Source organism: Salmo salar, chromosome 07 (assembly GCF_965601325.2).
Source record: "Salmo salar chromosome 07, fSalSal1, whole genome shotgun sequence".
Lineage (NCBI taxonomy): Eukaryota > Metazoa > Chordata > Actinopteri > Salmoniformes > Salmonidae > Salmo > Salmo salar.
The window spans coordinates 8,596,062-8,620,065 of NC_138297.1; the positions used below are offsets into that span (position 1 = coordinate 8,596,062).

The 24,004-nt window shown below is 44.5% G+C and overlaps 1 protein-coding gene across 7 annotated transcripts in view; it reads right to left on the bottom strand.

Moving 5' to 3' along the window:
- Nucleotides 1-3,897: 3,897 nt before the first annotated feature.
- elavl2 (ELAV like RNA binding protein 2) overlaps nt 3,898-24,004 on the bottom strand; it is a 60,931-nt gene continuing 40,824 nt past the window's right edge. For 6 of the 7 annotated variants that reach the window (XM_014206449.3, XM_014206447.3, XM_082977346.1 and 3 more), the window contains 5 exons: nt 22,938-23,041; nt 14,190-14,343; nt 12,742-12,967; nt 10,831-10,869; nt 3,898-6,462 (listed from right to left, as the gene is read on the bottom strand). In XM_014206449.3, coding sequence (XP_014061924.1) covers nt 6,132-6,462; nt 10,831-10,869; nt 12,742-12,967; nt 14,190-14,343; nt 22,938-23,041 — 854 coding nt within the window. In that variant the 3' untranslated portion in view covers nt 3,898-6,131. The remainder of the gene's footprint in view (nt 6,463-10,830; nt 10,870-12,741; nt 12,968-14,189; nt 14,344-22,937; nt 23,042-24,004) is intronic. The other variant, XM_014206452.3, reaches the window with a different exon arrangement.

A 24,004-nucleotide genomic window follows, 5' to 3' on the forward strand; every position in this document is an offset into this window, starting at 1 on the left:
TGGCTACTTGCTGAAAGAAAACCATATTAAAAGGTCTCTTTATAGAGTACAGGTAGAGAAATCACTCACAAAATGTTACCATACATCAAAGGATATCAACTTAAAACTAACCCTGTGAGCTTCCGTTTAGCCGCTGTAGTATTCGCAAAATCCCGTCACCGTGTAATCAAGACATAGCTAGCCTGTAGGACCTCAAATCACGTCGTTTTCCGCCAGTCTGTCATGGTAATGAGAGTGTACAGCTGAGAACAACTGTTACAGACGCAATGGAATAAGGGTACACACGGAGTCAGTAAAAGACGTCAGATATGATCACTTCTGTTGCCACAAGCAGACTTAAATAGACCAGTGTGTTTGAGGATACTTTAAGGCCCTAAAAGCATACAGATTAGATCCCTTATCCTTTGCCAGCCATGCAGAAACACTAAGATGACTTCATGATTGAGCACAAGGTAAATATTGTCTTCATTAAACTAAGTGGTTTGGCTCTTCTCCCCCCCCCCCCCGACAGACCCTTTGCTTAAGGGGCAATCTGGGTTTCAGAACAAAGAATTCACCCCCACTTGTTTTATTAAACAGCTGAAGGAAGTTCTATTTTTCAATAATCAAATGGCTATATTTAAACAGGTCCTCCCCCAAAAAACGGATGGCCCTTTAAAATAACTTTGTTTACGAAAGCTGTTGTATCCCTGCGTCCTTCCAATGCCACTTAAATGACAGACGGGCAGCGCGAGGCGTCTCCACAGCGGGGAAGCGCACTTCAAAGCAGGTCATTTCATTGCAGAAGCGGTTGGCCCTCAAGTGGAGCGTGAGGTAAGGAAAATCAATGCTCTATATCAGGCTTTCCTACAGCCCTTTGCCTGGCTCGGTGACAGCAGCAGTGCATTCTGGTGCCTGAACTATACTTCAATTAACTGTTGGGGCAGCTCGTAAAACAGTTGGATTTTTCTAGGACTACGTTCCAAATGGAACCCCACTCCCTGTCTAGTCCACTACTTTTGACCAGGACCCAGAGGGTGCACGATACAGGGAATATGGTGCCATTTGGGATGTTCACAGACATCCAAGTTGAAGTCAAAGCAGCCCTCTAGTCAAAGCAGAGCAATGATTGGCATTCTTTAATGTCCATCTTTCACGCTGCTTCTTTGGATAGAATCTTTGCCAGACAAAGTGACAAATCAATCGGAGCAGCAGTGTTCACAAGATAAAACATTCCGCTATGGGAGATTACATTTCAAACATTCTTGCGAAATGTCCATCATGCACCTCTAGTCAGAGAAACTCATTGTGGTTTTGGTGATTACCTCACCACAACGACCACCAGTAAAGAAACCTGTCATAACAGCAGAGCCTCTAAAGGTGATTGACCTGAGAAACATGAAAGCTACAGTCTGCCATTTGAAAAGCAACAACAACAACAAAAGCAGTGTCCCCACTTGTTTTGGTTTACAGCTGGGCATAGGGGGTAGGGGAAATGTGAACCCTCTCAAATTCAGACAGCGCTCTGGATGCAAGGAATGACAACCCATCACATGTGGGGGACCTACAGTAACCTGCCGATACGGTGGGGGGGACGGACGGACCGACCGACAGTAACCTGCCGATACGGGGGGGGGGGGGGGACCTACAGTAACCTGCCGATACGGGGGGGGGGGGGGGGGGGACCTACAGTAACCTGCCGATACGCGGGGGGGGGGGGGGGACCTACAGTAACCTGCCGATACGCGGGGGGGGGGACCTACAGTAACCTGCCGATACGCAGGGGGACCTACAGTAACCTGCCGATACGGGGGGGGGGGGGGACCTACAGTAACCTGCCGATACGGGGGGGGTAACTACAGTAACCTGCCGATACGGGGGTGTAACTCCAGTAACCTGCCGATACGCGGGGGGGGGGGGGACCTACAGTAACCTGCCGATACGCGGGGGGGGGGGGACCTACAGTAACCTGCCGATACGCGGGGGGGGGCCCGACCGCCGTACGCAGGGGGCCTCAGAACCTGCCGATACGGGGGGGGGGGGCCCGCCGCCGACGGGGGGGGCTACAGTAACCTGCCGATACGGGGGGGGGTAACTACAGTAACCTGCCGATACGGGGGTGTAACTCCAGTAACCTGCCAATACAGGGGAACTACAGAAGCTGTAGCCTGCTGATACAGGGGAACTACAGTAACATGGTCATTTCTCAGGTTGCTGAACACGCACTTCCATATGGGTTACGGTCTGACGCCTGCAACCTTGTGATATGGGCCACACCCCCTCAGTGCTAGGGACACAAAGACTAGACAGGACACTAAGACTAGACAGTCATCTTTAGAACTGTACCTATCACTTACATTATTTACTTCATGTAAAAAAAAAAAAAAGTCAAATAAACATCTATATTATTAGCAAAGAAAAACAACCAAAATACCACCTCAAACTAATGACCAACAAGGTTGAGTGCATTTTGCTATGGTCAGGGATCATTGAGTCAAACTATCTACCTTGTATCTACCACGGTGGTCTTCCTACCTGCTCTGCCGTGTCTGTCTGGTGGCCAGGCACCAGCCGTTCCCTCTGGGGTAAAAAGCAGTATAAAAGAAAAATGAAGGGATGGAGATCAATCACAACCAGCAATAGTCAAATCCACATGGACATGCTTTGCAACGAATTGCCTCTAGAAGGTACTTTCCACTAAACACACACAAAAGTATGTGGACGCCTCTTCAGAATTAGTAGATTCGGCCATTTCAGCTACACCTGCTGCTGATAGGGGTACAAAATTGAGCACAACCATGCAATCTCCATAGACAAACATTGGTAGTAGAACGGCCTTACTGAAGAGCTCAGTGACATTCAATGTGGCAGTCGTAGGATGCCATCTTTCCAACAAGTCCGTTTGTAAAATTCCTGCCCTGCTAGAACTGCCCCGGTCAACAGTTAAGTACTGTTATTGCGAAATGGCAACATCGGAGCAACAACGGCTCATCCGCGAAGTGTTAGGCCACACAAGCTCACAGAACGGGACTGCCCGAAGTGCTGAAGCGTGTAAAAATGGTCTAACTCACTATAGAGTTCCAAACTGCCTCGAAGCAACATTCGAAACAAGAACTGTTCGTCGGGAGCTTCATGAAATGGTTTTCCATAGCCAAGCAGCCGTACACAGGCCTAAGATCCCCCATGCTCAATGCCAAGCGTCGGCTGGAGTGGTGCAAAGCTCGCCGCCGTTGGGACTCTGGAGCAGTGGAAATGCGTTCTCTGGAGTGATGAATCACGCTTCACCATCTGGCAGTCTGACGGATGCATCCGAGTTTGGCAGATGTTAGGAGACGCTACTTGCCCCAATGCAAAGTGCCAACTGTAGAGTTTGGTAGAGGCTACGCCCCTTAGTTCCAGTGAGGGGAAATCTTAATGTTACAGCATACTATGACATTCTAGACGATTCTGTGCTTCCAACTTTGTGGCAACAGTTGGGGAAGGCCCTAGCCTGTTTCAGCATGACGACATGAGGTCCATACAGAAATGGTTTGTCGAGATCGGTGTGGAATAACTTGACTGGCCTGCACAGAGCCCTGACTTCAACCCCCTTCGAACACCTTTGGGATGAAATGGAATGCTGATTTTGAGCCAGTCCTAATCGCCCCAACATCAATCCCTGACGTCACTAATGCTCTTGTTGCTGTCCCCACAGCAATATTCCAACACCTAGTGGAAAGCCTTCCCAGAAGAGTGGAGGATGTTATAGCTGCCAAGGGGAAGGGAGGGGGACCAACTCCATATTATTGCCCATGGTTTTGGAATGAGATTTTTGATGAGCAGGTGTCCACATGCTGTTGGTCATGTAGTGTAATATGAGACATGATGGAGAAGTTAACTTGAGGGTTGTGCTGAACACACAGGGTCCGTCCACAGAGCTGCATTTCCCTTCAACGTATTTATTGATGTACTGAACATGAAAAAATACAAAGTATTCCAAACACAAAGAAAATAACATGTACATCCTTTTTTAAATACTCAAGATATATTCTATCCCAAAACCGCTGTGGAACCAAGTAATACTGTACAACTTCAAATAAATAATAATTCTCACATTTAGAATTGAAAGTGGGTGTGGGGGGGCTCATTTTGCCATGCCTAGCTAGTCAGAGCCCCCTCGGGTCCGTCAAGTTATCCTCAATCAAGACCAGTGAGAGGCCGGGCATGAGAAAATGGGGGCCCCTTCCCCCACAGCAGCAGTGTCACAGCTAATCTATAATCAAAGTTGAACTTGTACAATTAACCAAAAAAAAAGAGAGAAAAAGTATAAGAAAAGCAGTTGGTAAATATATAAATGTATATATATATAATGCACAGCACACTGCTCGATAAGGAGACGTATGACTAGTAATGAGCTCAAGACAAAGCAGGATGCAGGTGCAGTACTCAGTGCATCTAAGGGCTTGACCAGCCTCTGTTCGAGAGAAGCAAGATGTTGTTCGGCAATCTCTTGCAACCCTTTTTGATATGGTCATGGAACCGCTTCAAGTGAATAAAGCAATACACCTTTTACGATTTTTAAGACAGGTTATTATGCATTACGTCTATATGAATGAAAAAAAAAAAGTAATCAGAAAGCTAAAAACTGGTTTATATCCATTCTTTACCACATAAATATATATCTATAATGTTTATATATAAAACAAACCAACTTAAATGTCTATAGTTTTCTTAATAGCAGAAGCAAGACCATCTAAAGACCAAAATCACCAACAAATCTGACACTGTAATGCTAGTCCATAGGACAACAAATCAAGTATTTTAACTGAATGTGAACTTTCAAAGTCGAACTGAAATCAAAATAAGGCAATATCTCCCCAGAAAAATCAATAAATCACACTAGTTACTCAAATAAAAAAAGCACTTCGCCATAAAGTCCAAAAAAATAACAAATATGCTAGCTAAATACTCAACATAAAAAAAAAGGACTTATTTACATAGCTCTAAGCCCAGGAGTAATCTTCCCCATCTTTCATTCAAACTCGTTTACTTAATCAGCTGCCTTGGTCAGCTTGTCCTCTCCCTCTTTCATACAAAGTAGGTAAAACCCTTATTTGTTTAATATAAAGACAAAATGATATAGTAAGTACACCACAAACCACCATGAGCGCTGTCTTGAAGGGAATTCTTTAGGAAGAACTGATTTTTATCCCCCCCCCCTTTTACCTTGAAGATATTTCCACTATAATTTTGCATGCACTTTTGCAAATAAACCTTTGTATTTTTTCTGTCTGCATTTCCAAATCAAAAGTGAATGGGAGTTGCTAGTCATAACAGCCAGGATGATAGGACAACCCACAGGTGATTATACAAATGAAACCATCACTGCCATTGATTCTAGAATCGAAAGATAATACAAAGATCTCAAAAGGTATCTTTTACATCAGAAATCTCTCCAGAAATGTCAACCACTGCAAACTTCCTGGTAAGGTGTCATATGAAGATATTTCTCAAAGTATCCAAGTCAAAATATTTGTTCCAGGTCCAGTAAAAAGTTTCTCCAAATTTGTCTTTTTATAAAAATAGATGCTTTTTAAACCCACATCAAAGAGGTTCTTAGCTCTTTGGCAAGGTACTGCTTTAAGATATATTTTTTTGTGTTTTTCCTCCATTAAATTTTACAATAAGCAATATTATGCAGCCAACCAATAACTCATATTACAATAAACATAATACTAACAATTTGTTTAAACTGAATAATCAAAAATAAATACTTCGTTAACCACTTAAGACGCAAAAAGCACCAAGGCAAATCAGGACACAGAAGAATACAAAAGAAAAATCACTACACAAAGCCTTACAAAACTTCCTGTTTTACAGCAGATGTGCAACAAAACAAAAAAAACCTTTAGTAACATTTTAAAAGGTCCAGCTTTAAAGACAGGCGTGAAAACCTGCAGTATTTTTTCTGGTTTAACGCAAAGTATTTTAAGAAGTTTCAAAGCCTAGCAATGAAGGAAAGGAAAACACTGTTGGACGCTAAGTATAGTTTCCCTTCGTAACACTGATTTACAAAGATGTTTTTGCTAATGTAGAAAGTTTACGGTCGGTAGGTTTCCATTTTAGGTTTTTCCATTTTCTGTAGAGTTTTCTATAAACAATCCGAGATGAGATTAGGCTTTGTGCGTTTTGTTGGTTTTGAACGAGACTTGCAGAACTCTGTCCCCGAGGCGGTATCCGTTCAAGCTGGCGATGGCCATGGCTGCCTCGTCGTAGTTAGTCATGGTGACAAATCCGAACCCTTTGCACTTGTTTGTGTTGAAGTCCCGGATGACCTTGACGTTTGTGACGGCGCCAAACGGACCAAACATCTGCCACAGAATACTTTCGTCTGCATCCGGAGCCAGGTTATAGACGAAGATGCACCAGCCGGTGCCCGCGTGCCCTGGGATGTTGATGCCAGCCAGGCTGGTCACCCCATCGATGGCCATGGGGGAGAACCGGCTGTAAAAAACAAAGACAAGCACAGGTCAATACAAAACCCAGACAAGCATCACTGAAGGTGGTGACAGTATTATGGTCATGAAATACTGTACTGCATTTCAGTGACTTTTCATTGAACTCAAATAGCTTTTAGGTTTATATAACTGCACAAAAACTGATGTTCACTTGACACAATCACTTGCAACTGCATGTTTATGACCACATTAAGGTTGAGCCAAAACATACCCCATTTAGGGATGACCATTTTGGTCAATTTTGCTGCCGACTAACTGACCCTCATTAACCAGTCAACAGTAAAATGACGTGACCAACAGAAAATACTATCAGAGACCTGTATATAATGACAAGATGCTTATGTTTTCGAACCAAGGAGGAAGGCAGGTGACAAGCTTAGGCCCAAAATAAACCTATAGAAACACAATGGGCTTCTTTAGGACAGATTTGTGGTGAGAATGAAACCTCTCGCTTCGCCCTCTATGATACTATGCATGGACTGGACATTTTTCACAAACAGCTTAATAGAAACCAGCAACAATAGCGAGCCTATAGTCTTAGTTAAAAAGGCTATATAGCCTATTATTAAAAATGTCAAAATGCAAATTAGAGGAAAACCACATTCTAAAAACAGCACAACTTAACGCGAGTAATTCCATGTGACAGGTGAAAATCTCAGTTGTAAAAATTTAGAAAACGAGGAGGAATCTAATACCAACAACTATGATGGTTGCTAATATGACTAGGATTGTGCCTTTGGCTTCTGGACAATGAAAGAATGTTGCTCTGAAAACCAATAGAACAGGAGAGAAATGCTGGTTAAATGGCATGAGGAAGTCTTTATAAAAAAAATAATTGCCTCCATGTTTCTGTGGATGGACTTTCACTAGGCTACTTTGAAGCAAGGTATGACATGCTTTTATTTAAAGTAAAACGTTGAGGTTTCAAAACAATTACACTTCCTCAAGCTCCCAGTGCAAAGCGGTCAAGCAGTGGGTGATGCACCGAGAGTCAATCCCTCCATCAGCGCTCAGACTGTCCGCAATAGGTTGAGAGAGGCTGGACTGAGGGCTTGTAGGCCTGTTGTAAGGCAGGTCCTCACCAGACATCACCGGCAACAACGTCGCCTACGGGCACAAACCCACCATCGCTGGACCAGACAGGACTGGCAAAAAGTGCTCTTCTCTGATGAGTCGCGGTTTTGTCTCACCAGGGGTGATGGTCGGATTTGCGTTCATCGTCAAAGGAATGAGCGTTACACCATGGCCTGTAATCTGAAGCAGGATCGATTTGGAGGTGTAGGGTCCGTCATGGTGTGTCACAGCATCATCGGACTGAGCTTGTTGTCATTGCAGGCAATCTCAACGCTGTGGATTACAGGGATGACATCCTCCTCCCTCATGTGGTACCCTTCCTGCAGGCTCATCCTGACATGACCCTCCAGCATGACAATGCCACCAGCCATACTGCTCATTCTGTGCGTGTTTTCCTGCAAGACAGGAATGTCGGTGTTCTGCCATGGCCAGCGAAGAGCCCGGATCTCAATCCCATTGAGCGCGTCTGGGACCTGTTGGATCGGAGGGTGAGGGAAAAGGCCATTCCCCCCAGAAATGTTAGCGAACTTGCAGGTGCCTTGGTGGAAGAGTGGGGTAACATCCTACAGCAAGAACTGGCAAATCGGGTGCAGTCCATGAGGAGGAGATGCACTGCAGTACTTAATGCAGCTGGTGGCCACACCAGATACTGACTGTTACTTTAGATTTTGACCCCCCCCCCCTTTGTTCAGGGACACATTATTCCATGTCTGTGGAACTTTTTCAGTTTCTCAGTTGTTGAATCTTATGTCCATACACATTTTACACGTTAAGTTTGCTGAAAATAAAACGCAGTTGACAGTGAGAGGACGTTCATTTTTTTGCTGAGTTTATAACTAGGCTCTGTATGCTGTCTGACATGTAATATTAGGCTTTGTATGCTGTGCAAGTGATAGATAAAATGCATGACGATTAGCGAAAATATACACACCAATTTAACTTCACTAAATTATGCATATTAACCCAAAAGCAAATGTATTTTTCGGTGACTAACCGATTAACCACCATAACCCTACTTTCTCATTGCCACTTGACCACCTTAGGAAAAACATGGGATACTTCCTAAATAGCACAGTGGAAGAATTTCCTGAAAAACCAGGAGGGAAATCCCACCATATGAAATTTTAGGTTACAAAGCCAATAATGAAGTCTCCTGAAATCTCAGCTCGTAGGTAATCGTGGTTTTGCAGTTTGAGAGAGAGAGAAAAAAAAAAGTGCACAGGAGAGCATGAATTATTTCAGCAGTTGTCAGATGAGATGAGCTGCTTCAGTTGTCCTCTCTGGGAACATACATCATGACAGGTGTGCTCAGAGCATCACGGAACCAAGACACCAGCCCACGAGCAGTAAGAAATCACAAGTCTACCAGTGAAGGAAAGGAGAGCCTTCAGAAGAATTGAACTTCAATCAGGCTTCAGGAAGGAAGGGGGGGTGAAATGAAGCTCAAACAAAATGCCAGACTGGAGTCAAGTTCCTGAGAGGCGGCTGACACTGCCGTCTCGGTTGTTTAAAAACAGGACACGATTGTCAATAATGGATCAAGGTAAGAGCGCGAGAGGCTGGCCGCGTGCGAGAGGCAGAGCGCACGCGAGAGCGAGAAAGGCGGAGCGAGCGCGAGAAAGGCGGAGTAAGAGAGGCAGAAAGAGGGAGAACGAGTGCCCAGGGTTATAGGATCAGGTAAGCACTCACTGTCTGACATGTGACCCATCACTGGCATCTCTCCTGCCAGCGTGAATCAGCCTCAGAACTCAGCAGCTTGTTCGCCCCTGACCCGCTCTCGTTCACACACGATGCGCAGGTTGACCCGCAGTTCCCACGGTGATGTCCGTTGGGCGGGTCAAATTGAGAGAAAATAACTTAGAAATTGCACAAGAACGTGATGTTTTTCTATCTATAGGCTACATTGAGGTTTTTCTTTCATTAGTGAAGTCTATCTGGTATTAGTGAGTGAGTCTGCGCTTTAGAGAATAACTGGACGTGGGCCCAATAGCCTACACACCAAATACTTTTGGGAACGGGGAAGAAAAAGTTCATGTCCATCCACGGAGGTAAAAAAGGACAATGTCAACATTTAGTTCAATAAGAGAAGCTGTGGAATGGAGAGTTGAAAAGGAGGGAGGGTCAGAACAGTAATGTTTGGGAAAGATTTTAAGGGGTAAAAGAGGATGATGGCAGTGCCTATTTTATGTGTGATGATTGTGAGGCGCTATACAAATTCGACAGTCAAGATGGGGACTTCAAATAGGCCTACGGTACCTTAAGGGAACTCTAGCCTACTGTTCAGATGGGTTAAATGGAAACTGAAATCTGGACACTGACTGAAGGTCTATAACCTCTCACATAGTCCTTATTAACTCCTGCAGAATTAAACATTTTACACCAAACGTTTTGACTCGGGAACAGGAGTGGAGAAATACGATTTCTTCATTCAACATTTTGAAATGTGCAGTTCAATAACGTTTGTGTCGAGGTGCTACCTTTATCAGCATCATAAAAGCTGATAGTATTTATCAACCACATAAAATATGTATCCAAGCCAAACTGAAATCTTATCAGAAACATGTTGGTCGTTTTCAAAAGCTTTCCATGACCTTACAACCGGTCAAACTGAAGTCATTTGAAAAATCTCGCACCAACATTTTTTTCTTTTTTGCATTTTCTCACCGGTCCCTAAACGTCTTTGTTCTGCGAAAGAAGCAGAGATGACAGAACTTTACAGATGTAAACTAGATTGAAGCATTCATTCTATCATTTATGACATTCTGGTGAGCAAGGGTTTATTTAGTTTTGTAGGGCAACATAATGACAAAAGAGAAGCTGCATGTATATCTAAATTATAGACAAGTTGACTAACAAATAGCTTACCAAAATACTGGAAGTTATAAGCAGAAACATATCTAAAAATCAGGCCAATAAAATCCTGCATGCCCTGTGAAATATCATCCCACCATCTGACTGTAGCCTACAGAACATGTTCTATATTAGAAGGTTAGGGTCAGGTGCAGCCCTCTGATTGTCACATCTAGTTGAGTGGTTGAGGAGCAAACACAGCTCACCCGCGCTCCACACACACACACCCCCCTCCCAAAGCCCTCACTGGCTTACACAAAAATGCCAAAATATTTGACCGACAACCTGAAATTCTAGTCAGTATAGGGTTCAGGCAACAGCTGAATACAGTCATGGAAAATGATCTAGGCCTCACCTTGGATGGAAAAAACACCCAATGTGTCCCAAAGAATTTCCTAATGCAAAACTGCAACTGTAATAGTTGAATTACCTCTTGACTCCGTATGCCATGTTTAGCAGATTGTCCAACCTGAAATGAAAGTGGAGTTCAGTTGAAGCAAATACTGCAGTCTGCAGAACATTGAAGTTCAACACATTCATAAAAAAAGATAGCCGTTGAGCAAATGTTTTCAGAGATTGTCTCTCATAATTGACTGGCTAACACGAGCTAAGCAATTTAACTCGTTGGGAATCCCCGGGGAAATTACATCCAAATTGCCTTGTTTACATTGTGTGGTATAGACGCACTAATGTTGATGTAAAGGACAAGCGCATGCCGTTATATGGTCAACAAGAATAATGAAAAGAAATACAAAGCCATTGTGCACTACAAGTGCACACACATGAAATAAAAAGAGCAAATAAAAAGTGAGTCACTAGGGAAGATAAGTATTGTTAAAGTCCCAGTGCAGTCAAATGTGATTATCCTGTGTTTTATACACACACACACACACAATTCAACACTATAGAGGTTGGAATAATACTGTGAAAATGATCATAATGCCATTGTAGTGTTTGAAAAGACGGCTTGGATTCTCTGCCCGTTTTGGTGGGATGGAGATTTGGCTTTGCATAGTGACATCGCCATGCAGTAAATGAGCTAATAGACCAATAGAGTTCCAAACCTCTGCCAATAAGAACAAATGTTCTCTTTTCTCATCCCCACTCAGTCCTAGCTAAACGATTTTAATTGAAAAATAAATAAATCACAGTAAGGTACTTAAATAATTACCCAGATGTGGTTTAATATGGAGATAAAATTGTCTGCATTGACCCTTTAATAAATATTCAGCTTTCACGATATAGTTAGAATACACTACATTTCTTACACCAAGACCACCAACAATGTGAATTTGGACAGCTCAATAACAAGTCATTCAGCAGCAATAGAAAGGGTGGCAACACAGAACATAAGCCCATTTGTTGCTTTTTTGCCTCTTTTCCTTGGAGGGGGTTCAAATAGTTATGTGTTTCAATGACCAAAAATACTCAAATCCCTCAGACCCACATTCAACAAGATTAGATATTTGCAACAGGAGGAACACAAAGTAAAAGTGTGGGTTAACTCTGGGATGTTTTGATAAGTAAAACAGAACGTTATAGCGTCATGTAGTCTAGAGTATTCCACTGTAAAGTGTGACAATTCAAAATGCAGTTTTTAAAGTGTTTATCCCCTATGAGGAATAAATGGATTTCATGTCATTGTAGGTAGGCTATGACTTGGCTTAGCTCTAATCATAAACGCAGTAGGTGGGTTTGTTTTTAGTGTACCCCTTTACCTGAAGCGCTGTACCTGCTGTGGGTTTGTTTTTTAGTGTACCCCTTTACCTGAAGCGCTGTACCTGCTGTGGGTTTGTTTTTTAGTGTACCCCTTTACCTGAAGCGCTGTACCTGCTGTGGGTTTGTTTTTTAGTGTACCCCTTTACCTGAAGCGCTGTACCTGCTGTGGGTTTGTTTTTTAGTGTACCCCTTTACCTGAAGCGCTGTACCTGCTGTGGGTTTGTTATTTAGTGTACCCCTTTACCTGAAGCGCTGTACCTGCTGTGGGTTTGTTATTTAGTGTACCCCTTTACCTGAAGCGCTGTACCTGCTGTGGGTTTGTTTTTTAGTGTACCCCTTTACCTGAAGCGCTGTACCTGCTGTGGTAGGTGGGTTTGTTTTTTAGTGTACCCCTTTACCTGAAGCGCTGTACCTGCTGTGGTAGGTGGGTTTGTTTTTTAGTGTACCCCTTTACCTGAAGCGCTGTACCTGCTGTGGTAGGTGGGTTTGTTTTTTAGTGTACCCCTTTACCTGAAGCGCTGTACCTGCTGTGGTAGGTGGGTTTGTTTTTTAGTGTACCCCTTTACCTGAAGCGCTGTACCTGCTGTGGTAGGTGGGTTTGTTTTTTAGTGTACCCCTTTACCTGAAGCGCTGTGCCTGCTGTGCGAGGGGTCCGGGGTACCTTCGATTGGGCGACTGGTACAGCTGGGAGAGCAGAGCCTGGCTTGTCTTCTGGCTGGGGTTGTTGGCGAACTTCACGGTGATGGGCTCTGTGGCGCCCGGTGGCTTCTGGCCATTCAGGCCCTTGATGGCTTCTTCTGCTTCGATTCGCCGGTCAAACCGGATAAAACCCACCCCTCTGGAGACACCTGGGGAACACAAGCGTCATGTTTAGACAGGTGGCAATATTGTGGCGCTCTGACTTGGTTAGCTACATGTCATATTACTAAGTAAGCCTAGTCTGAGCCAGAACTACGGAAAAGTGAGGCAGCTTGACCTACAAGTACTGGACAGGACGCTAGTTGCCAGGACAATGAATAAGAACACTGCTAGTTTATGGCAAGGCAATGTCAATATACTTGGAAAATAAAAAGCTGTATGGACAGATATTTGTGGTCAACCTGGGACATCAAAACATCAAGCCTACAACTGATATTAGAAAATGTAGTTATTTTTCAAAATCAGCACAACAAATCCCACAAGGCAACTGATATCATTTAGTCAATAAGCTAACTGATTGAACCCATCCTCAGACGAAGAAGCATGAATAAGATTTCTTCTCCAAAACCCACTGTAAGCACACATTCTAACAGAAAAATTATAATTGTATTGGCAACAAATTACATTTGGAAGCCTTGTCCCTAACCCTTGACTGAATATTATACATTTCTACAGCAGAGAGGTTCTGTTTATTAGTATTTCATAAGGAGCGTACAGATTCCATTTCCACATGGTAGTTTGGAAATGGAGATTAGAACATTTATATTATTTCTTGCCATGAAACACGCATTACAGCTACACCTTCAGGGGCAATACGGAGGGAGAGCGAGCCAGAATGAGAGCGCGAGGGGAGGGCAGAGAGCGATGGGAGGGGAGGGCAGAGAGCGAGGGGAGGGAGGGCAGAGAGCGAGGGGAGGGAGGGCAGAGAGCGAGGGAGGGCAGAGAGCGAGGGGAGGGGAGGGCAGAGAGCGAGGGGAGGGCAGAGAGCGAGGGGAGGGCAGAGAGCGAGGGGAGGGGAGGGCAGAGAGCGAGGGGAGGGAGGGCAGAGAGCGAGGGGAGGGAGGGCAGAGAGCGAGGGGAGGGGAAGGCAGAGAGCGAGGGGAGGGCAGAGAGCGAGGGGAGGGGAGGGCAGAAGGAAGTTGTAGAGATAAAGAGGGAAGATGTACATACTATTAAATTACTACACTTCAATCTTCCTACTCTACAATCAATTTCATATTTCATCCAGCTATGTACATTGATGAAAGGCTGCAGCAGTAAAATGGCATGTTGGGACACAGCGGTACATCACATTCATTCCTGAGGCCTGGCTGGGGGGGGGGGTACTGGGACAAAACACAAAGAGAGAGCGAGTGAGGGCTTCCTACTCACCGGTCACTTGGTCCACCAGAATGCGAGAGGTAATGATTCGTCCGTACTGAGAGAAGAGCTGCTCTAGTTCCTTCTGAGTCATGGTTTTTGGTAAGCCACTGACGTACAAATTTGCATCTCTAATGGAGGCTGAGCTTGGACGAGCGTAGGAAACCTAGAGCAGGAGCAATCACATGAGAATTACATTAAGTGTCCCCTTCAATACACCAACCACAGACTGGTTCAGTGTCCCCTTCAATACACCAACCACAGACTGGTTCAGTGTCCCCTTCAATACACCAACCACAGACTGGTTCAGTGTCCCCTTCAATACACCAACCACAGACTGGTTCAGTGTCCCCTTCAATACACCAACCACAGACTGGTTCAGTGTCCCCTTCAATACACCAACCACAGACTGGTTCAGTGTCCCCTTCAATACACCAACCACAGACTGGTTCAGTGTCCCCTTCAATACACCAACCACAGACTGGTTCAGTGTCCCCTTCAATACACCAACCACAGACTGGTTCAGTGTCCCCTTCAATACACCAACCACAGACTGGTTCAGTGTCCCCTTCAATACACCAACCACAGACTGGTTCAGTGTCCCCTTCAATACACCAACCACAGACTGGTTCAGTGTCCCCTTCAATACACCAACCACAGACTGGTTAGTGTGCTCTTCAATATACCAATGACAGTTCACAGTGAAGAATACCACTAGTGCCCTTACAGAAATGGTGACGACAGCCTTGACACACTTCCAGCAGTGGAGAAATGAGAAATCCCAACCCCCACCCGTGTTTATGTCTAACGAGTGCAGGGCCAATCAAAAGCATTGAATTCAATGATCAACATCCAGTGCTCTGAATAAATTGTTTATTTGAACAACAACAAATCTACTTCTGCCACAATTATGGGGAAATTCATATTCACGAGTCTCAGTCTCCATGACTGCTTCTGGAATGTTCCAAACCCAAGGGAACAGAACCAGGGTGGGAGTAACAGCAAGTGTTTTCGCCACTGATGAAAACATTTCAGGTTCCAGACCTTTCTGTAGACACTTAGTAGGCTTGTTTGATATAAAAAAAAGTATTGAAGGATAATATTAATAAGTGGGCTTTTGCAGGAGGTTGGTATTAGGGATGGGCACGATTATTCAAACATCCAAAAGGGATGTTAGTATTTGATCACTTGAATGAGTTCATTTTGAGAACATTTGTTAGACCCATTTTTAAAAAGGAAAAGAAAAAGCTGATTAAATTGTATTATCCTTGTGACATTGTCACACACATTACTACCACAATAGTGTATTGAAAGCAGGTGGTTCCCGAGTTAATTAAGCAATTAACATCCCATAATGCTTAGAGTCATGTATTAAAAACGCTGGGTGGGCCATTATTTTGACTACCATGGCTATGCCCCCATAGGATAATAATGCCCCCATCCACAGGGCACCAGTGGTCTCAATGGTTTGATGAGCATGAAAACCAAGTAAACCACATGATTGTCTCAGTCACCAGATCTCAACCCAATTCAACATGTATGGGAGTTTCTGAAGCGATGCCTGAGACAGCGTTTTACCACCACCATTAACAAAAAACAACAAAATAAAGAATGGTGTCCATTCCCTCCAATAGAGTTCCAAGGTGATTTAAAGCAGTTCTGGCTCGTAGTTGCCCAACGCCCTATTAAGACACTTTGCCATTTCCTTTACTTTGGCAGTTACCGGTATACAGTCCATTCAAGCCAGATCTCATACAGGTCTATTGTGTAGGCTTAGTGTGTGTTATTCACCTTCCATAGACAGGCTAGCTGGCTCAGACTTGGTTGGGTTGTGCATGTTAGGGGTGAAGCCTCACATAGTGACCCTCTGGTCCAGAATCTGAAGGGGCGTAGGGGGTCAGGGAGAATCTGGAGGGGCATAGGGCCTAGGGGGTCAGGGAGAATCTGAAGGGGCCGTAGGACCTGGGGGATCAGGGAGAATCTGGAGGGGCGTAGGGCCTAGGGGGTCAGGGAGAATCTGGAGGGGCGTAGGGCCTAGGGGGTCAGGGAGAATCTGGAGGGGCGTAGGGCCTAGGGGGTCAGGGAGAATCTGAAGGGGCCGTAGGACCTGGGGGATCAGGGAGAATCTGGAGGGGCGTAGGGCCTAGTGGGTCAGGGAGAATCTGGAGGGGCGTAGGGCCTAGGGGGTCAGGGAGAATCTGGAGGGGCGTAGGGCCTAGGGGGTCAGGGAGAATCTGGAGGGGCGTAGGGCCTAGGGGGTCAGGGAGAATCTGGAGGGGCGTAGGGCCTAGGGGGTCAGGGAGAATCTGGAGGGGCGTAGGGCCTAGGGGGTCAGGGAGAATCTGGAGGGGCGTAGGGCCTAGGGGGGCAGGGAGAATCTGAAGGGGCCGTAGGACCTTGGGGGGGGGGGGGGGCAGAGATTCTGGAGGGGCGCCTGAAGAATAGAGTTCCAGACAGTTGTAGAGTATGTCAAATTGCATCGAAGCTGTTCTGGTGACCCAACAGCCCTATTAAGTTGCCATGTTGGGGTTCTCTTATTTACGGCAGTTACCTGTACCGTGACATTTGACATTCTTACTTTAATAAATAACAAGTTGATTTTCTCTTTCATGTTTGTGTTTTACATGAAGATATTTTACCATAGTGCATCGCTGCCATTTTCCCCCCCAACTAATAGCAAAATAGTAATTAGAGGCAAGCACTCATCCAAGTTCTGTACATAACCTGTCGGTGCATTTCGCATCAACACTGGGACCAAAACTAACTTCTCCATGTTAGCCAGAAGAAATATATAAAATAGTCAAAAAACACACATCCATGTAATAGAAAACACAAGGGTACCAAGATAGTCCACTAGACCTGAAGACCAACAGGAATACACACCGGTCTTAATTTTCTGAGGATACCATCCCCTTCTACGCAGGCCACGTACACAGCGTGAGAGTTCAAGCATGGGGACAGTGTTGCCCAGTGTGGGTGGCTGCCTACAGGTCTGTGTGTGGCGAGGTCTGTGTTAGACCTGTGTATTATCAGGAGCGTGTACCACGGCCGTATTTCATTAGGTGTCAAACCCGCTAAATGGTCCTCTACCAAGACCAGCTCCGCAATCTGGCCCGATGGATTTGATCAATAAAATTCACTCACTCCAATTAAACTCCAAATAGGAATCCCCCCCCCCCCCCCCAATCACACTGCATTTGATGCCAATACAAAGTATATTCTACTGGCTCATGGTTTTTTTGCACTTCTGAAAGAGCAGCTGGAGAATTTCGTGTGATACATCTCTCTCTCACACACTTTCGGTGTATGTGGACAACCCTTCCAAATAGTGGATTCGGCTATTTCAGCCACACCCATTACTGACCGATGAATAAAAATCGAGCACAGCCACGCAATCTCCATAGACAAACATTGGCAGTAGAATGGCCTTACTGAAGAGCTCAGTGACTTTCAACGTGGCACCGTCATAGGATTCCACCTTCCCAACAAGTCAGTTTGTCAAATTTCTGCCCTGCTGAAGCTGCCCCGGTCAACTGTAAGTGCTGTTATTGTAAAGTAAAAACTGCCTCTGGAAGCAACATCAGCACATTAGAACTGTTCGTTGGGAGCTTAATTTTATTTTAAAAAGGCAAGTCAGTTAAGAACAAATTCTTATTTACAATGACAGCCTAGGAACAGTGGGTTAACTGCCTTGTTCAGTGGCAGAAGGACAGATGTTTACCTTGTCAGCTCGGGGATTCGACCTAGCAACCTCTCAGTTACTGGTCCAACACTCTAACCACTAGGCTACATGCCACACCTTTCTTCATGAAATGGGTTTCCATGTCCGAGCAGCAGCACACAAGCCTAAGCTCACCATGTGCAATGCCAAGTGTCGGCTGGAGCGGTGTAATGCTCGCACCCGTTGAACTCCGGAGCAGTGGAAACGCGTTCTCTGGAGTGATAATCACGCTTCACCATCTGGCAGTCCGACAGACGAATCTGGGTTTGGCAGATGCCAGGAGAACGCTATCTGCCCCAATGCATAGTACCGACTGTAAAGTTTGGTAGAAGAGGAATAATGGTTTGGGGCTGTTTTCATGGTTCAGGCTAGGCCCCTTAGTTCCAGTGAAGGGAAACCTTAATACTACAGCATACAATGACATTCTAGACGATTCTGTACTTTGTGGCAACATTTTGGGGAAGGCCCTTTTCTGTTTCAGCATGACAATGGCCCCGTGCACAAAGCGCAAGTCCATACAGAAATGGTTTGTCAAGATCGGTGTGGAATAACTTGACTGGCCTGCAGAGCCCTGACCTCAACCCCATCGAACACCTTTGGGATGAATTGGAACACCGACTGCGAGCCAGGCCTAATCTCCCAACATCAGTGCCCAACATCACTAATTCTCGTTGCTGAATAGAAGCAAGTCCCCGCAGCAATGTTCCCAACATCTAGTGGAAAGCCTTCCCAGCAGAGTAGAGGCTGTTATAGCAGCAAAGGGGGGGACAACTCCATATTAATGCCAGTGTTCTAATTTCAGAGTAGGGATGAGTATTCAAAATAATTTCACTATTTGAATAATAAAAATATGGATATCGAGAATGCCCCAATAAATGGTTTTGTAACTTCACGCTTTCTGCGCAACCTTAGCAACACAGGAGAGAAGGTGCACACTGATTGCAAGGGGGGGGGCTGGCATGTGACATAGGAGAGGAAAAAGTAGCCAGAGCCAAGCTAGATCGATACTTGTAGCTGCCATAGGTGGTTTGTGAACCGATCTGTAAAAGGCTGTCTTTAGCGCTACGTTAGCTAGCCATCTAGGCTAATTGAGGAAGTTTTGCTTTGCTGCGCTCCTCATCTACAACAACGCCATTCAGATTAAACAGCCTACCTGTTGGTTACTCGTTGTAGCCTACTCCTAATTTAGCTAACTTAATCCGTTCATTTATTTAATTCCATTTTGCATCAGCGATCTCCCACTTCACATTTCTACACATGGAACCTCTGACTAATGCGCAACTAGCCTAGCGGTTAGAGCGTTGGACTAGTAACCGAAAGGTTGCAAGATCGAATACCCGAGACGACAAGGTACAAATCTGTTGTTCAGGGGCAGAACAAGGCAGTTAACCCTCTGTTCCTAGGCTGTCATTGAAAATAAGAACTTGTTCTTAACCTGTTTAGGATAGGGGGCAGTATTTTCACGGCCGGATAAAAAACGTACCCGATTTAATCGGGTTATTACTCCTGCCCAGAAACTAGAATATGCATGTAATTAGTAGATGTGGATAGAAAACACCCTAAAGTTTCTAAAACTGTTTGAATGGTGTCTGAGTATAACAGAACTCATATGGCAGGCCAAAACCTGAGAAGATTCCATACAAGAAGTGCCCTCTCTGACCATTTCTTGTCCTTCTATAGCCTCTTTATGGAAAATAGAGGATCTCTGCTGTAACGTGACATTTTCTAAAGGCACCCATAGGCTCTCAGAAGGCGCCAGAACGGGGAATGATGACTCTGCAGTCCCTGGGCGAAAAACAGTAGGTGTTTTGGAAAGTGGTTGATCTGAGAACAATGACACGGGCGTGCGCATGCATGTGAAGACTCCATTTTCTATTTTCAGTCTTTGAACGAAAACAAGGTCTCCCGGTAGGAATATTATCGCTATTTTACGAGAAATTGCATAAAAATTGATTTTAAACAGCGTTTGACATGCTTCGAAGTACCGTAATGGAATATTTTGTCACGATACGCGCCGGCGCGTCACCCTTCGGATAGTGTCTTGAACGCAAGAACAAAACGCCGCTATTTGGATATAACTATGGATTATTTGGAACCAAAAACAACATTGGGTGTTGAAGTAGAAGTCCTGGGAGTGCATTCTGACGAAGAACAGCAAAGGTAATAACATTTTTCTTATAGTAAATCTGAGTTCGGTGAGTGCCAAACTTGGTGGGTGTCAAAATAGCTAGCCTGTGATGGCCGAGCTATCTACTCAGAATATTGCAAAATGTGCTTTCACCGAAAAGCTATTTTAAAAATCGGACACCGCGATTGCATAAAGGAGTTCTGTATCTATAATTCTTAAAATAATTGTTATGTTTTTTTGTGAACGTTTATCGTGAGACATTTAGTAAATTCACCGGAAGTTTTCGGTGAGTATGCTAGTTCTGAACGTCACATGCTAATGTAAAAAGCTGGTTTTTGATACAAATATGAACTTGATTGAACAAAACATGCATGTATTGTATAACATAATGTCCTAGGAGTTTCATCTGATGAAGATCAAAAGGTTAGTGCTGCATTTAGCTGTGGTTTTGGTTTTTGTGACATTATATGCTAGCTTGAAAAATGGCTGTGTGATTATTTTGGGCAGGGTACTCTCCTGACATAATCTAATGTTTTGCTTTCGTTGTAAAGCCTTTTTGAAAATGGACAATGTGGTTAGATAAAGGAGAGTCTTGTCTTTAAAATGGTGTAAAATAGTCATATGTTTGAAAAATTGAAGTTTTGGGATTTTTGAGGAGTTTGTAATTCGCGCCACGCTCTATCATTGGATATTGGCGAGGCGTTCCGCTAGCGGAACATCTAGATGTAAGAGGTTTTAACGGACTTGCCCAGTTAACCTGTTGGGTCTAGGGGGCAGCATTTGCACGTCTGGATAAAAAAAATGTACCCGATTTAATCTGGTTACTAATCCTACCCAGTAACTAGAATATGCATATACTTATTATATATGGATAGAAAACACTCTAAAGTTTCCAAAACTGTTTGAATGGTGTCTGTGAGTATAACAGAACTCATTTGGCAGGCAAAACCCTGAGACATTTTCTGACAGGAAGTGGATACCTGATGTGTTGTATTGATTTTAAACCTATCCCATTGAAAAACACAGGGGTTTAGGAATATTTTGGCACTTCCTATTGCTTCCACTAGATGTCACCAGCCTTTACAAAGTGTTTTGAGTCTTCTGGAGGGAGATCTGACCGAACAAGAGCCATGGAACGGTGATGTCCCATTAGACACCTGGCGCGCTACTTCATGTTGGGTACCCTCGTTCCAATACGTTATAAAAGGCTATGCATTCGTCCACCTTGAATATTATTCATGTTCTGGTTAAAAAAGGCCCTAATGATTTATGCTATACAACGTTTGACATGTTTGAACGAACGGAAATATATTTTTTCCCCTCGTTCATGACGAGAAGTCCGGCTGGCTTACATCATGTGCTAACGAGACGGAGATTTTTGGACATAAATGATGAGCTTTTTTGAACAAAACTACATTCGTTATGGACCTGTGATACCTGGAAGTGACATCTGATGAAGAGAATCAAAGGTAATGGATTATTTACATAGTATTTTCGATTTTAGATCTCCCCAACATGACGTCTAGTCTATCGCAACGCGTATTTTTCTGGGCACAGTGCTCAGATTATTGCAAAGTGTGATTTCCCAGTAAGGTTATTTTTAAATCTGGCAAGTTGATTGCGTTCAAAAGATGTAAATCTATAATTCTTTAAATGACAATATAATATTTTACCAATGTTTTCTAATTTTAATTATTTAATTTGTGACGCTGACTTGACTGCCGGTTATTGGAGGGAAACGATTTCCTCAACATCAATGCCATAGTAAAACGCTGTTTTTGTATATAAATATGAACTTGATAGAACTAAAAATGCATGCATTGTCTAACATAATGTCCTAGGAGTGTCATCTGATGGAGATTGTAAAAGGTTAGTGTATCATTTTAGCTGGTTTTATGGTTTTGGTGACCCTGTCTTTGACTTGACAAAACATTACACACAACTCTTGTAAATGTACTGTCCTAACATACTCTAAATTTATGCTTTCGCCGTAAAACCTTTTTGAAATCGTAAAACGTGGTTAGATTAAGGAGATGTTTATCTTTCAAATGGTGTAACATAGTTGTATTTTTGAAAAATTTGAATTTTGACATTTATTTGGATTCAAATTTGCCGCTCTTGAAATGCACCTGCTGTTGATGGAGTGCACCACAGGTGGCACGCTAGCGTCCCACCTAGCCCCAAGAGGTTAAATAAAAGAAAATAGGCAATTTACTTAACGTCCCTTTGTATATTTGAATAAAAATGCCCATTCCTATTTAAGAGGGTTTTTTGGGGGAGGAGGGGGGGTTTAGAGACGCAGGACACGTTTTCACAAGCAGCCATTTTCACCCCCTCTTGGATCAGGCCAGTGTATGTACCGTGGAAAATCACATCCAATAAAAATCAGCCCCAGCCTTCACAGGTCCTGACGCACTGCATGAAGCAAATGAGTTTCTCCAGCACATCAATACCGGCTCTGCCAGATGAATACCAATAAGAGAGCCACCTCCCTGTACCGGCATCATACACAGGCGCTCGGCGCTCTACAGCAGCACATGCAACCATAGAAACAGCTCTGCTCTACATATTACAGGCTCCCTCTCCTTGCTTCACAATGACTCTACTTAATACCAAACAGAAGTTAGAACATTTGGACAGCACACAATTACCATGCAATGGTCCTTTTTTGCAACTGGATACTAAGCGTATGGAAATGGCTTAGAATAACAGAATAGAGTAACACAATAGAACATTGTTATATTCTAAAGTAACACAATAGAACATTGTTATATTCTAAAGTAACACAATAGAACATTAACACAACAGAGCAGAACAATAAGAATAAAGTTATCAGGTTAAAATTCCATCAGTGGACGATTGGATGAACAATCCCATGTGATACTTGAGGGATCGGTGGGTGTTTGCTTACCTTAATGGTTTTGGTCTGTAGTCTCAGGCCATTTAATGTGTTAATGGCTTTCTCTGCATCTTTCGGGTCCACGTAATTCACAAATCCATAACCGAGGCTCTGCCCTGCAATCAGAAAACAAACCAATTAGAATCACTGAAGTTCAACTGTGGGCAGATCAGGTCCGTCTTTTATTTAACCAGGCAAGTCAGTTAAGAACAAAACTGTTATTTACAATGACGACCTACTGGGGAAAAAGTGGGTTACCTGCCTTGTTCAGAATGACAGATTTCTACCTTGTCAGGTAGGGGATTCGATCCAGCAACCTTTCGGTTACAGGGCTAACACTAACCACTAGACTACCTGCCGCCCCACCCACACACACCAATGCATAAGACTAGATAGACGTACAACAGTTCCACTTTAAAGAGCATATGATGAACTTGAAGCCTCAATGGTTCAGAGCTAAAGTCACACACACACACACCAAGGAAAACAAGTCCTGGAGCCCTCCCATTCTCATAACTTGACATACTGTACATCTCTGGCCTCATTTCTCTTCATGTTGTTTGACTAGCTGGTGATTTAGAGTCTCCCATGGCCCAGTGTATTTAGCTTAAACCGTATGCTGCTTGTGCTAGCTACCTCAGATGTTGGGTAAATCACAAGACTCTCCCCCCCCCCCCCCCCCCCCAGCCTGCACGTCCCTCCCCCCTCCCAGCCTGCAGCCCTGCACGTCCCTCCCCCTCCCAGCCTGCAGCCCTGCACCTCCCTCCCAGCCTGCAGCCCTGCACCTCCCTCCCAGCCTGCAGCCCTGCACCTCCCTCCCAGCCTGCAGCCCTGCACCTCCCTCCCAGCCTGCAGCCCTGCACCTCCCTCCCAGCCTGCAGCCCTGCACCTCCCTCCCAGCCTGCAGCCCTGCACCTCCCTCCCAGCCTGCAGCCCTGCACCTCCCTCCCAGCCTGCAGCCCTGCACCTCCCTCCCCCTCCCAGCCTGCAGCCCTGCACCTCCCTCCCCCTCCCAGCCTGCAGCCCTGCACCTCCCTCCCCCTCCCAGCCTGCAGCCCTGCACCTCCCTCCCCCTCCCA